This window comes from Cyprinus carpio, chromosome A4 (genome assembly GCF_018340385.1).
Source record: "Cyprinus carpio isolate SPL01 chromosome A4, ASM1834038v1, whole genome shotgun sequence".
NCBI classification, from domain to species: Eukaryota; Metazoa; Chordata; class Actinopteri; order Cypriniformes; family Cyprinidae; genus Cyprinus; species Cyprinus carpio.
This window is the reverse complement of record NC_056575.1, coordinates 23,535,677-23,550,769: the sequence shown is the minus strand read 5'-3', so window position 1 is coordinate 23,550,769 and position 15,093 is coordinate 23,535,677. Positions and strand designations below refer to the sequence as shown.

At 40.4% G+C, this 15,093-nt stretch overlaps 1 protein-coding gene across 1 annotated transcript; it reads right to left on the bottom strand.

The window, feature by feature from the left end:
• Window positions 1–6,099: 6,099 nt before the first annotated feature.
• LOC122140470 lies at window positions 6,100–14,881 on the bottom strand. Its single transcript, XM_042744508.1, has 2 exons — window positions 14,786–14,881; window positions 6,100–8,060 (listed from the first exon to the last, which is right to left on the bottom strand). Exon 2 carries the CDS (start codon window positions 8,053–8,055, stop codon window positions 6,808–6,810), a length of 1,248 nt encoding a protein of 415 aa, XP_042600442.1. The 5' UTR covers window positions 8,056–8,060; window positions 14,786–14,881; the 3' UTR covers window positions 6,100–6,807.
• Window positions 14,882–15,093: the final 212 nt, after the last annotated feature.

Here is a 15,093-nt window from a genome sequence, read left to right as displayed (position 1 = left end):
TTACGAATATCGATGACCAACATCAAGCTAACTTTATGCCAATTTTTGACTTCATTTCGTTTTCTTTTCTCTGCGCCGGTTTGCTGATGTCTTTTCCACGGGTATAGATGTCAATCCATCAATTATGAGCATTCAACGCAAACATGAGCGAGCGGTCGTGAGCGCGGATGGGGTAATGGGGGGTGCGTGGGTTTATTTTTTTTTGGTATTATTTTAACAATTGGGATGGTGCCCCCCTGGTAGTTGGTGCCCTACGCAAACTGCGTACTCTGCGTATAGGGAGCGGCGGTACTGCGCATTTACATTGAAATACAATGGAAAAGTACAGCAGTGGAGTGAAAAATGCATTCCGAGTCAATTAACCTATTAAAAGCTACTTTATCAGGGATCTAGAAAGGAGGACCCAATTGCAGAGTGAGTAACAAGGGTTTATTGACAAGACAGACCGATACAAGGGTAGTGAAGTGCACAAATACCACAACAGGAACACAGTAATCAGGAACAGCTAGGGAAGGCCACTGGAACAGCTTCAGAAAACCACTGGCAGAATACTTTGGCAACAGAGGGGGTGGCAAGACCAGGCTGATGGAGAAGACCACACAAGGCACCATAGAGCAGAGCTCAGACACTTGTTGTCCGCCGACTCTGAAGCAGACCAAGTGCCAGGCAGGTAGAACCAGGGCAGGACACACAGGAACAGGTCAGGAACTCTAACACAAGACTAGACACGACAAAGCTCCACAGAAACACAAATTAAACCCAAGACAAAGGGAGGAAAAAAAAAAAATTAAACCAAAAGAACTAAAGGTAAAATAACAAAATAAGTAAGAAATAATTACCAATTTAACCAACTTAAAGAATAATCAAACAAAACAAAGAATCAGGACTAGAAAACTAAATATTACAAGAAAAAGCAAGAACAGGCAGATTACTAAAACAAGGTGCAAGACAAAAACATGGAACTACAAGGACTAGACAAAACAAGGACACACGGGTGGGTGGCCGGGCAGGCAGGCACAACTGTCAGTCTGCATGGAGAGGATCTTGAGACTACAGTAGCTACAAAAACCTGTCTGCTGCTCAGCAGTGGCTTTTTTACAGCTGGCATTACAATACAGTTCATTTGTTTGACAGAAACTTAAACTAAAATGTGCATTTAAAAAGGATTTATTACTGTACTTTTTTATTGTTTTATTAATCCATGTTTTAAAACATGAATTAAATAAACACTTTTTAAATTTGTCTATTTATTTATACATTAAAAAAATATTTTTTTAAATGTATTGTTTTATTGTTTTATTAATCTGCATTTAAAAACACGAATTAAATAAACATCTTTAAATATGTCTATTAAATTGTCCATTTAAAAAGTGATTTATTAATATACATTTTTATGTTTGAATTATTAAATCAATAAATTGATTCTTCATTTAATTTTTAAGCAGCACTCTTGGCCCACCATAAAACAGTTCCTTGACGATTCACAAAAGACAATTATGAGATTGTAATGAAAAATGGAGAGAAAATCAAGAGATCATGGCTTGTATACTCTATCAGCACAGATGCTGTATTCTGCTTTGCATGCACAGTTTGGTAAATGTGAAAATGCTCTCAGCAAAAGCTGGATTTCGTACATGGAAAAAAATAGGCAGTCATTTAAAAGAACATGAGTATTCAAAGTTAAATGTTGATAATATGGAAAGCTGGGATAACCTTCAGAAGAGGTAACTAAAACAACAATTGATCAAGTCCATCAAGATTTAATGCAGCTTGAAGTGCAACATTGGAAAGGTGTTGTAAGGAGAGTGATTGCCATCATCTGCCATCTATCTGAGCGCAATCTTGCTTTGAGGGGCCACACAGATGTTTTATTTGACCCACACAATGGCAATTTCTTGTCACTGGTGGAGTTGATGGCACATTCGATCCCATTCTAAATAGGGGTCGACCGATTATCGGCGTGGCCGATTATCGGCGCCGATATTAAGCATTTTTATTGTTATCGGCATCGGCCATTTTCAAAACCGATTTGCCGATAAAACCATTTTATTTTGAAATGCGCGATCTGGCACTGATCCAGTCACCTCAGTCAGAGCGCACCGCTCTGTGGCCTAGACTAAGCCCCGCCTATCGTCCGTCTGATTTGTTGGGAGTCACGAGCCTGGCCAATCAATACGGCTGGCGCGGCTGGAAAATGTTCCGCTCTCACACCGAAAGCACAGGAGCTGCTTCAGTGATCATCATCACACATCAATAAGTTATCTCTCGAAGGTAAGAATGCAGTAAACGTTCCTGAAGTTGCAATAAATCACTACACTGAAGTTGCAAAACACCTAAATATAATCGATTTATGATGACAAGCCCGTTCAGTTATTATACCGTGAATTCCCGGTCAATGTCCGTCATTGCAGTGATATGCTTTAACGGATCATCACATCAGTGCTGAGATAGTGAAACTAAAACCTACTTCTCTCACCATTCGGCCAATTTAACGTTATATTGTGAATAGATTATCAACACGAATGAATTCACTCACGTCTGCTGCGTTTTTTTTTTTGTGTTGTTCACATAGCTTCACTGAACAGCGTCCGTTCCGTTAGGGCTCTTAGTCAAATAAATTGCGCATATTTGGAGAAATGTTGCTTTATTCTAACATGATTGCAAAATAATTTATCATACAGATTCAGAATTACCATTATGCAATTTTGAAGAGCTGAAAGGGCATCAAGCACGAGCTCTGACGCCCTGACGCGACGCGAGCTCCCTATTCCTGATTTAGTTATCTCCGCGGCCGCGCTCATCATTTCACTTATAACCAGGGTGCGGTTTGCCGGGGGGGATGGGGGGATTTCCCCCCTTCTGGTCTATGCATCCCTGCCTCTGCTGAATAACATTTATCCCCGGTGGGGATAAAAACATCATGCAAACCCGCTCTGACGTCTAGATCTGAATCAAATGATTCGCGATACGCGATCCGATTGAAGCGCATCGAAACAGTGAATCATTTTGCGACGCAATGGTTTAACTGATTCGGAGTTTCAAAAAGCTCTGTTGTGTTCTTTGCTCGCTTTCTCAATGTAATTTGTTGTTTGAATAACCGTGGACATTAAATCATTACAATGAACAGGCCTAACGTAGGCTTACAATGTTTTTATTAAACTGAGATCACACTAAATACAATTTCCGTCGTATTAAAAACATTTCATAAAATTTTTCAAAAGCATCCCCCCTTTGTTTATTTCACAAATCGCACCCTGCTAATAACCCTATGCTAATAAGGTAAATTGTCAATAATGTCACATTGCACGTTTCTGGATGACGCTGTCCTGTATACTTCCTAGTTTGTATCGCCGTGATAAACAGTCAAACAAACATTTTACACATCAAAAATAAAAATAAAAACACTATTACAATATGGGTTGTGTGTGATTTTAATGCAATTCTGGGTTGCAAATAAAATGCTAAATATAACACACACACACACACACACACATATACATATATATATATATATATATATATATATCATACCTATATATATATATAGAGAGAGAGAGAGAGAGAGAGAGAGATTACATTTATTTTCCATTATTTGTTCATTTGTTGCTGTTTAAATTTGCTTTAAGTTTTACTTTGTTTATAGGATGCTGCTGATGGATGCAAGTTTTTACTTAGTTTACAGAATGCTGCTGATGGATGCTCCCAGCACTTTTTATGTTTGTTGTTATTATTAATATTAATGTTGTTATTATGAACAGTTCTCAGAATTAAAGATGTGTTAAAATAATTTAAAGAGAGTCTTTGTCAGAGGCCTTTTTATTCTTAATTTTGACATTAATTTTCATTTTTACACAAGACACATATCGGTTCAAAATATCGGTTATCGGTCTCCTTGATCTGTAATAATCGGTATCGGCATCGGCCCTGAAAAATGCATATCGGTCGATCCCTAATTCTAAATAAACACATAAGGAGGATTCAAAACAAAGAGGCAAAGGCGCATTACCTTAGCAGTATCATACAGAATAAGATCATAACATTAATTGTAGACAAAATACTGCCGGAGATAGTTGGCAGGGTGAAAAAAGCGAAGTACTATTCTGTCATAATGGACCCTACTCCTGACGTAAGCCATACTAACCAACTTTCTGTTGTGTTAAGAATTATGAATTGTGAATCTTCTGTTGGAGCCTTCATCACTGAACATTTCTGTGGATTCACTGATGTACTGGACACATCTGGAAAAGGTTTAATATGATGCACTTTTAGAAAAACATGAAAAGCACAACATAAAGATTTCAGATTGCCGTGGCCAATTTTATGACAATGGAAGCAATATGATGGGCAGTAAACAGGGTGTTCAGACAAAAATCTTGCAGCTAAACAACAAGGCACGGTGTGTCCCATGCAGCAGTCACAGTCTGAACCTGGTCTTGGCAGATGCAGCTAAGTTGTCTGTGGTATCAATCTCTTTCTTTGGTGTTTTGCAGAGATTGTACAATCTTTTTAGCTCATCTGTGCAGTGCTGGGCAGTACTACAGTGACATGTGAAGCATCTGACTGTGAAATCTTTGTCAACTACAAGATGGGAGGCTTAAATTGATAGCGTGAAAGTGGTACGTTACCAGCTGCCAGAGATTGTTGAAGCCCTGTCTGCCCTCCAGACATTTGCTGTGGAGAAGAAAGACTCAGAGACCATGTTCATAGCAAAGAGCATACAGAATGAGATAATGACCTGGTGTTTTGTCCTGTGTGTGGTAATCTGGTACAATGTCTTGTATCAGATTAACCATGTGAGCAAAATTCTTCAGAGCCCAAGTGTTTCTCTAGAAACACTTAAAAAGGAAACTCAGGGAGTGCAAACATACTTGAATGATTTCAGGGAAAGTGGACTTTATGCCTGTCAAACGGATGTAAGAGAGATAGCAGAAGCTCTAGATATTGAGATGATGTTGCCTGAGAAGAGACAACAGAAAACATCACGGCAGTTCCTATATGAGGGCAGAGATCAGACACAGTCCACTCCAGAAGAATCTTTCACAAGAAAATTTTTTTTTGCCCTTGTTTTACACAGCCATTGGAAGCCTCAATGACTGATTCTGTAAGCTGGAGGATTTTTATGCCCTGTATAGTTTTCTGTTCTCAAAAGAAAACGTGAAAGTTGCTATGCATAATGGACAACTCGAAGACAATTGCAAAAAATTGGAAAGAGCATTACATGACATGCATTCAGAGGATTTGGTCATGGAGGTCAGGGCTGCTGTCATACCTTTCCCAATCATGCATCTACTTCTCCAAGAGACATGCTAGACTACATCTACAAGGAGCAACTTCTAGATTTGTATGGAAACCTGAGTATTGCTCTTTGTCTGCTGCTAACACTTCCCATCACCATTGTCTTTGGTGAGAGAAGTTTTTCAGCTTTAAAGCTGATAAAAACATAAATCAGGTCAACAATGAACCCTAAAGAGGCTGTCAGCACTGGCATTAATTTCAATTGAACGGAACACATGAAGGTCTATGGATATGGAGGACATAGTGACAGCATAGAGCCTTTGCCGTAGCTAAGGCTCGTAAGCACAATTTTTAAGGTGAAAACAATCTGTTACTGTAAATATGATGACTGTATTGTACAGTATTTTATTTTCTGCCATAAAGATTAATATTGATATTTTGTTAAAAAATAAGCACTTTGTTTTTAAAAAATAAACAATTTGTGTTCTATTACATGTGTTTTGACTACTGTTTGTATGTTGTATAAATATATATGTAGGTAACAAAGATATATTAACAAAATAATCATTTAGAAGGGCCTCATCTATTAATTTTGCCTAGGGCCCCCATTTCATCTTGGTTCGCCTCTGTGTACAGCAAAACAAGTTATTGAGATCAATTTAGTTCTCAACATCAAGGCAAATGTATGCACATTTGTTACAAATGTGCGTACTGTTTGGGAATCCAGACTCATACAACTGCCATGATGTAGAGAAATTAGGAAAATATTCATTTATATAATCAAACGATGTCAGTAGATTTCTAGCGATGGATTGAAACGCACACACACACTCCAAAAAATAAATAATAAAAAGGAAAATAGTGTCTGTTCTTTTTGAAAAACAAATATGTTAAAAATTTATTGGAATCATTTTGAATCCATTATAACCTCCAGAGATAAACAAAGACCAAAGAGACTATCTGGCTGACAACTAAGCTGTAGTCCAGTGTAAGATACTGTAATCAACATAGCCCCCCACCTGTTATATCTTAATCATGAGGTTGGCCCCCAAGTCGCTAAAATATAAGATTCTCCATCCTACAGTACAGTATTTTGCTGGTTTCAGTAACCATTTTAAAGTATGAGCCAATTTACAATTGCTAAAATATATTCAATATTTAATTTAGCTAAATAAGATTATACACAAATAATACACAAATATTTTTTACAGCACATTACAATTCAAGAAACACTTTTCTTCCTATACCATGATTGAACTGACACACAAACAGAATTTATTTTATTTTTTTTACTAACTATAAGTCATAGAATCTGTGATTTATTTTTATTATACATTATTATTATTTGTAGTAATAGTAGTAGTAGTAAAATAACCAAATTTTTGAATTACATTACAACAAATACGCACATTAACATGTCGTCCCATGCCATGAATGAGCTCACACAAAAAGCACAAATTGACTTGAATCTACAGAATATGCATTATCCTTATTCTGCTCAGTATTTTCTGTGTACTGCAAAAAGCTGAAAGAATTACAACTGTGTTGCACATTAGCACATTTCACACAGCTCTAACACTGACTTTGTGATGAAACATCAACAAAAACTCGAGCTCGGCGACTGAAGCTCTCCAAGAAGGCTCTGCGGATGTAGCGCTCAGGAACTCCATCAGGTACGATGATCTGAGACACAGTGGTGCTGTCACCAGGCACCCTAGGCATGTTCACCTGGATCTGCAGGTTGTAGTAGCGCTGATTGTTGCGGTTGATGGGTCTCTGCATGTCAATACGGAGATTATCAGAGGTGATCAGATTGGAACGAGCCTGGTCCACCAGGTACCCATTGTTCCAGCGACTGATTAGGTTTCTTGCCTCGTTTCTCCATCTTCGGTTATCAGTTATGTCAACAGTAGTTGGCTCTGCAGTAAAGATTGTTTTCCTTTTGTTATGCTTGTCCTCTCGGATGCATATCAGTATTCTGTTTTCTGGGGCTCTTCTGTTGCGATGCTGTGAGGTGATGTAAGTGCACTCTGCAGATTCAATGGGCCCGCAGTAATCATATTCTGACTCTGAGGTCCAGCACCAGTTGTAACTAGAACCATGTAAGCCACAGTAGTGGTTTGAGCGACAGGGATTGTCTTTATAGGTTACTTTTACATCTGGAGAGCAGTAGTCCCAGTCTTTGGCAGTGTGGCACCAGTAGTAATCACCACTCTCATGATACTGGCACTCGTCTGTGCAAACATAATGATATTTAGACCGGTGGAGCAACATCTTTGGTTCCACAAGCCCACAGTAACCCCAGCTTCCCTCCTTCAGCCAGCACCAGTAGTAGTCCTCATCCTGCTTCCCACATGGATTGTCTTCTTTACAGTTCTTGTTCATGTAGTCTACGTTTTCAGATGGCGAGCAATAGTCCCATCCATCCGCAGTATGGCACCAATGGTAGACTTCATTTTTTTGGTCACAGCGGTCGTACAGTGCACCTGTCTTAGATCCATAATGGTTCTTGTCCTCCATCACCAGTCCACAGTATCCCCAAGAAAAGGTATCAGTTTTGCACCAGTAGTAGTCTTCTCCAAGCTTCCCACAGTCAGTACTGCACTGCCTACCCCAGGAGTCAATGTTTTCCTGAGGTGAACAGTACATTGTCTGGCATTTTCCATCTTTATCAATAGTCTTGCACTTGTACTCGCCACTATCAGGCTGGCAGTCTTCTATACACAGCGTTCCGAGGTGGGTCAAGAAAGTTGTTCCAGCACTTGGCCATGGTGAACACAAGAGGAGGACCAAAACAACAGATGTGTTTAGATGTTTCATTCTTTCTGTGAAGAGGAGAGTGAAGTGAAGAGTAAAGGCAGCAGTAAATGGACATGCTGTATTAACAGAATTAGCTGTGTTTTCAGCCTTATTTAATCCTTAAGTGCATGGCAAAATTGTCCTTCCCCTTGAATGTTTGGCCTGATGATAGCTCTGGTTAGAATGTTCTTGTGCAGTTCTGTTTATTAACCGCTAGAGCACCAAAATTTACATAGTGTTGCTTTAAACAGAAAGCAATGTGCACACAAAATATATGGAAACACAACAAACCTCAAGCAGCATGAAGGCTTACCACAAAGAAACTGAGGTAGATTATCATCCTTGATCATGATCACTGTGTTTTATTATTTAGGAGGTGTTTTATAGCTAAACCAAACTCTTTAACCTAATTAGTTAGCAAATGATTGTAACCAAGTAGCAGTAGAAGGTAGCTATCTTTAAAACTGTCCAGGTGTGTAAATTCAGAATTGTATTTCCTTTTTTTTTAATGTTTCATTTTAATCATTAAATAAAAATCAAATGGCCTTATTTTACCATGTAGTACTTGAGCAGTAAAAAAAATAGCCCAACAGCAACATCTAGCGTTCTAGTCTACAGTTCACATTACCATCAGAATGAAATTGATTTGGCATGAACTTTAACATTGTAATAAAAACCACTTGTCTGCAAAAACATACACAATCTTAACTTGTTTAACCTGTAATATTGAGGCCATGTGAATTAGCTTTTTAAATGTAGGTAAGTTGCAATTTCTGTGTACAGTATTTTCAATTTTATAAGGCTATGTAACTATATTTTATAAGGCTATATAACCACTTTTATTTCCATTGTTCAGAAAGGCTAGCTTGTCATGTACTTGGGCAAGGAAAAAATGGTTTCAAAGAATTCTATTGTCTGTATCACTCTTTTTTTCTATAGCAGATATAAGGAGAGTATTAGGGAAGCAACAGATTTTGTGTTGGAAAAGTTTTAGCTAGACTAGACTGACTGAAATGTTAATAATGTCAAAATATCAGCAGTTTCATTGACTAAAACAACACTAAAATACTGAAAGTTTTCTTTGACTAAAATTAGACTAAAATGCCTAGACTTTTAGGCCCAGTTTCACAAACTGTGCTTAGCTTAAGCCAGGACTAGGCCTTAGTTAAATTAAGATATTTAAGCAACTTTTACAAAAAAACATTAGAAGTGTGCATCTTGACACAGAACAATGGCACTGCCATATTTTAAGATATGTCAGAGCAAGATATTGTCAGTTGAGACCACTCAAACATGCATTTTAGTCTGGGACTAGTTTAAGCCTTGTCTGTGAAACCGGGGGTTAGTCAGCTAAAACTTGACTTAAAAACAATTAGATAAGGTTGAATATATATTATTTTAACCAAAATCACTGAAACAGTGAAAACAGTCACATAAGGGGGATTGGGAGTCTGGGTAACTCAATCTGTAAGTGTCACAGATCGGGATGTGTCACCAGTCCTTCTCTGTTGTTTGTTATGGTCCTGTCATTTTCTGCAGCACGTGCTTTGTGCGATCAGTGTGACCTTGTAGTGCTGAGTGCACAATCACAAGTTCATTTCCCACACCTGTCTCTCTTTTCCTTTACCCTATTTATTCCTAGCTGTGTCTACCCCCTTTCATGTCACGTTGTTTCATGTTCTGTGACTTTGCTTCTGTGATTTGCCTGCTTGTTACTTGTTCTCAGGATTCAAAGACGAGGAGTTTGTAGCAAGGCAACCTCCCTTGCTGGACTCGAGCTCACTTGATTCGGATTAAGAAGGGGGACGAATGGAAGACCACCTTGTTGACCCACTAGTGACTTTGAATATTTGGTTATGCCTTTTGGGCTTTCTAACTCCCCAGTGGTTTTCCAGGCACTCATCAACGATGTGCTCAGGGACATGGTCGACCGGTTTGTTTTTATTTACCTCAATGACATCCTGATCTTCTCCCAGAAAAGGCGCAACCATGTCCAACATGTCAGGCAAGTGTTACAGCTGTTGCTTGAGAATTGTTTGTCCGCTAAGTTGAAGTGTGAGTTTTCACGCACGGTCGATTCCATTCCTTGGTTTTGTTCTGATGCCTGAAGTCATATGAATGGATCCTGCCAAGCTAAAAGCAGTTGCTGATTTCCCCACCCCAGGTAGTTCTAGGGTTCACCAATTTTTTACAGGTGATTCATTCGAAATTTTAGTCAAATTTCCTTTAATGAGGGAGACAGCAGCTATTGTCTTATATCATGTCTTTTTTGCATTCATGTCCTCCCTGTGGATGTGGTCTCTGACAGGGGTCCCCAGCTTGCATCTAAGTTTTGGGAAGAATTCTGTCAACATGTGGGGGCGAACGCGAGTCTGTCCTCCGGGTACCATTCTCAAACCAATGGTCAGGCCGAGAAAGCAAATCAGGACTTTAGAAATGGTGGTGTGCTGTGTGGCGTCAGCAGAACCATCAACTTGGAGATCCAGATTAACAATGATTGAGTATGCACACAACTCACTCCCGGTCTTGTCTACAGGATTATCACCTTTGTACATGGAGGCTCGACAGAGAAGCCCTTTCTCGGACTGGCGAGAGGAACAAAGCGTTGGCAGACTGTCACCGTTCTAAGCCCCCACTTTATGTGTGTGGCTAGAAGATTTGGTTGTCAGCCCAGGACATTCCCCTTAAACTTCCTGCAAATAAACTGGGGCCCAAATTTATAGGACCGTATCCCATAACTAAGGTTCTGAACCTGGTGACAGTTCGACTCTGATTATCCCCTCAGTTTAAGAAACTTCACCCTGTGTTTCATGTCTCTAAGATGAAGTCCATCATTTGCTCCCCCCTTCAGCCCCAGACCTATGCTCCACCATCTCCCAGACTTTTTGAGGTGCTGCCTGGGTTATGGTCCAGAGGAGAGATGATGAATAATGGCTCGTGACGTGCTGTACCGCGCTCTCATTGACCAGTTCCATCTGCATCATGGTGAGTTGTCCGGGGATGACAGGAGGCATTCCTGAGGAGGAGGTTCTGTCATGGATCAGGGTGTGTCACCGGTCCTTTTCTGTTGTTTTTTATGGTCCTGTCATTTTGTGCAGCATGTGCTTTGAGCAATCTGCGTGACCTCTTAGTGCTGAGTGAACAATTACAAGCTGATTACCCACACCTGTCTCTCTTTCCCCTTACCCTATTTATTCCCAGCTGTGTCTACCCCCTTACTGTCAGTTGATCACCTTTCATGTTGCATTTTCGTTTTATGTTCTGTGATCCCACTCATGTGGTTTTGCTTCTGTGACTTGCCTGCTTGTTACTTGTGCTCAGGATTCAAAGACGAAGAGTTTGTAGCAAGGCTATCTCCCTTGCTGGACTCGGTCTTGTCATCTGATGGTCGACCTGCTGGCATTTCCTCTAGGTGGTCTCCATAGAATGTGCATCCACTGAGGGGTGTGCGGAGTACACAGGAGCTACCATCCAGAGACTCCTCCTCCTTCTCCTCGGAATCACTTTCTTTGTTTAAGTTGTTCTTTGAAATTACATTTACCATGCTATCATTGTCAGGTCCATAAAGGGGAACAAAAACAGAAAGTGAGAAAAAAAAAAAACACCACAAGGAGACCAGGGTGGGTCAGAGCGTTCAGGGGCCCAGGACAGTGCTGACCGGGCAGGATTCCAGGGTGGAGCAAGTGGAACTGCGGCCCACCGGGACGGTGAAGGCGGAACCGAAACCCACCACAGCCGTGTGGTTGAGACAGAGGCCCACCAGGGCGGCGCAGAGGACCACCACAGCCGAGCAGATGAGACCGATGCCACCCAGGGCGGCGCAGAGGACCACCACAGCCATGCGGTTGAGACAGAGGCCCACCAGGGCGGCGCAGAAGACCACCACAGTGGGATCGATGATACATGAGAGCAAGTCTGGATAGGCAAGTCTGAAACAGAGAACATGAACAAGTTAAGGGTGGCCTCTGTGGCCACGACAGGATCAGTCGAGCGCTCAGAGAGTTCGGCTGAGACGTGGAGAGGCTCCGGTAGTTCCGCAGAGTTTAGACTGGATTCAGGAAGATCAATGGTGACTTGACTCTGCTCATGAGGATCATTGGTGACCTGACTCTGCTCATGAAGATCAATGATGACCTGCATTTGCTCATGAAGATCAATGGTGACTTGCCTTTGCCCATGAGGATCATTGGTGACTCGACTCTGCTCATGAGGATCATTGGTGACCTGACTCTGCATATGAAGATCAATGATGACCTGACTCTGCTCATGAAGATCAATGGTGACCTGCATTTGCCCATGAAGAACACTGGTGACTTGACCTTGTCAATGAAGATCATTGGTGACTTGACTTTGTCCATGAAGATCAATGGTGACTTGAATTAACTCTGGAAGGTTAATGGTGACTTGACCTGACTCTGGACGGTCAACGGTGAACTGACTAAATTCTGGGAAATCAACGGGGACCTGATAAACGGTAACCTGACTAGACTCTGGGAAATCAACGGGGACCTGACTTGACTCATGAAGTTTACCTGTTGTTTTACTTGACTTTTGGGTGTTAGTAGTGACTTGACCTGACTCTGGAGGATCAGCAGTGACTTGACCTGACTCTGGAGGATCCTCTGGAAAGTCAACGGGGACCTGACTCGACTCTGGAAAGTCAACGGGGACCTGACTCGACTCTGGAAAGTCAACGGGGACCTGACTCGACTCTGGAAAGTCACCTGTGGCTGCCATCCTCTGCAGTGGCTCTGGGCTAGCAGCCACCTTGTGCAGTGGCTCTGGGTTGGCGGCCACCTTGTACAGTGGCACTGGGCTGGCGGCCATCTTGTACTGTGGCGCTGGCTCAGCAGATGTGACGTGAACAGTCTCTGGATCAGCAGACGTGACGTGAACACTCTTGGGAATCTCTAGGATTTTGGACAGCATAGAAAAATAATCCAAAAATGTTTCAGCAGCCGTCTTGTCCGAAGACACAGGCTCGACAGATGTGACATGAACAGACTCGGCGGCGGCCATCCTGTCCGAAGACACAGGCTCAGACACAGGTGTGCTTCCTCCCCCTTCTCCGTCCCTGATGGCGAGACGGCGGCTCCGATCCGTCCCTCACGAGCCCAGGGTCGAAGGGGGGCCATGGTGGAGAGCGATGCCGGACCTCTTCTCGACCACTCACTCCTCTGCGACCTCCCCGGGTCCCACGAAAAACGACCAGGCGGGTTCCCTCAAAACCAATTTTTCTCTCCCGCTCGATGGCAAGGGGAGAAACCTCAAAAAACATACCGCTGGATCTTTTGTGGGACAGAGTCCTTCTGTCACGATCCACACACAAGAACAGAGGACAGGTAGATCCAATAGCAGTAAGTCTTTTAATAAGGGAAAACCATTACATCAAATCCAGTCCAGGCAGGGGTCAAAACCAAAGTGGCAATCAAATACAACAGTCACAAAACAAACGGGCAAGAACAGACCTCCGAAGTGGCGTGATAAATACAAGGACTCCGTAACACATACTAACACAGACAGGGTATAAATACACAGGGAAATGACAATACTAATGGGGAATTGGCTGAGTGCAATGATTAATGACCAGAGACAGCTGAGTGCAATGAGGAGACAGGGATCGTGGGGAATGTAGTTCAGGAAGTGACAGACACCGTGGGGAAGGAGGACATCTAGTGGTCCCCCAGGGAACACAAACCAGACACTGTGACAATCATGCTCTAGTTACTTGGATTTGAATTTATGTGTGTGTTAAATTATTTTAACACGTTAAGGACTTTAAATAAATCTAACATGTCAATGCTGGCAACCCTAATAATAATGTGTTCACATTGTTATTATTAATAATAATGGGGATATTTGGATTTTATGGTGATATGCACGATGGTGATAAGCAAGCTCTGTATTACATGTGAATCTTCATAATGACCAAAGTACAGGTCTTCTGTAATAACAATGTTTAGTTTGTTTTGTTTACAGTGCAAACATTGTGTCATTTATATTGTGTAGTCTTTTGAAATTGAGGTGAAGTTTTTTTGCAACTACTCCAACTGTCAACTTTAATTTGTTTTCTGCTGTTTTTTTTTTCTATCCACTAAATATGAGAACTGAGAAGCCAAAAAGATAGCCTTTTCTGAAACCATTTTACTGCCACTCTTTTATTTAACAAGTTACTATTAAAGCTATAAACTTTTATAAATCAACTGTATACAAATCATATTCCATATATTCATTGTCATTTAGATACATACTGTATATGCACATGGATATGCACACCAAAGTTAACTGAAATAACACACCAAAATAAAATAAAGTAGAATTGAAAACAACATTAGAACAAAGTAAAGTTATTTGATTTTTGCTTTAAGTGTCATCGTACACTCATTCAGTGGGTTCAGCTAAAGTATTTTTCTTTAGGCTTAGTAATTAAAATACAAATTTATGATTAAAATCAAGCACTATGTGATATTTTGATTATTATTGGTAAAACAATTAAAAGTAAATACATTAAAAATGTGAAAGGCCATTTTGAAGGACATTTTTGTAATCTAAAGAACCTTTTAATTCTTCATAGAACACTTCATGCAATGACAAGGTTCCACTAATGTTGAAAGTTCTTCATAGAACAATTTATGCTGTCTGTTGAATTAAAACCAATTTGATAATTTTATAAAAAATGACAACCACCATCTTAAGTTCATATTTAAATAAACTCTGTTTGTCCATCCAAATGTGTAAAAATGATACTCACTATTAAAGGTTCGGTCTCATCTGTGATTCTCGTTTAAATGCTTTTTGTGTTTTGTGTTTGTCTTTCTTACAACAGACTTTGGACTGCAAACATTAAACTGTTACAGCTGTTTAAGGATACTTAATTCTTCAACTAAAGAGATATTGAACTGTCTTTGACATGTAAAACTTCATCAAGTCTTATTTTTTATATATATATTTTATGAAATGCACAACACATTACCATCTACTCCATGTCACCATATGACTACTACATTATTCAAAGGTTGGAAAAAAAAATCTTACATTTATATCTGTTGTAACAAATTA

Coding starts and splice junctions, on each gene's coding strand:
- LOC122140470 (XM_042744508.1), bottom strand. CDS start 8,055: ATGAAACATCTAAACACATCTGTTGTTTTGGTCCTCCTCTTGTGTTCA.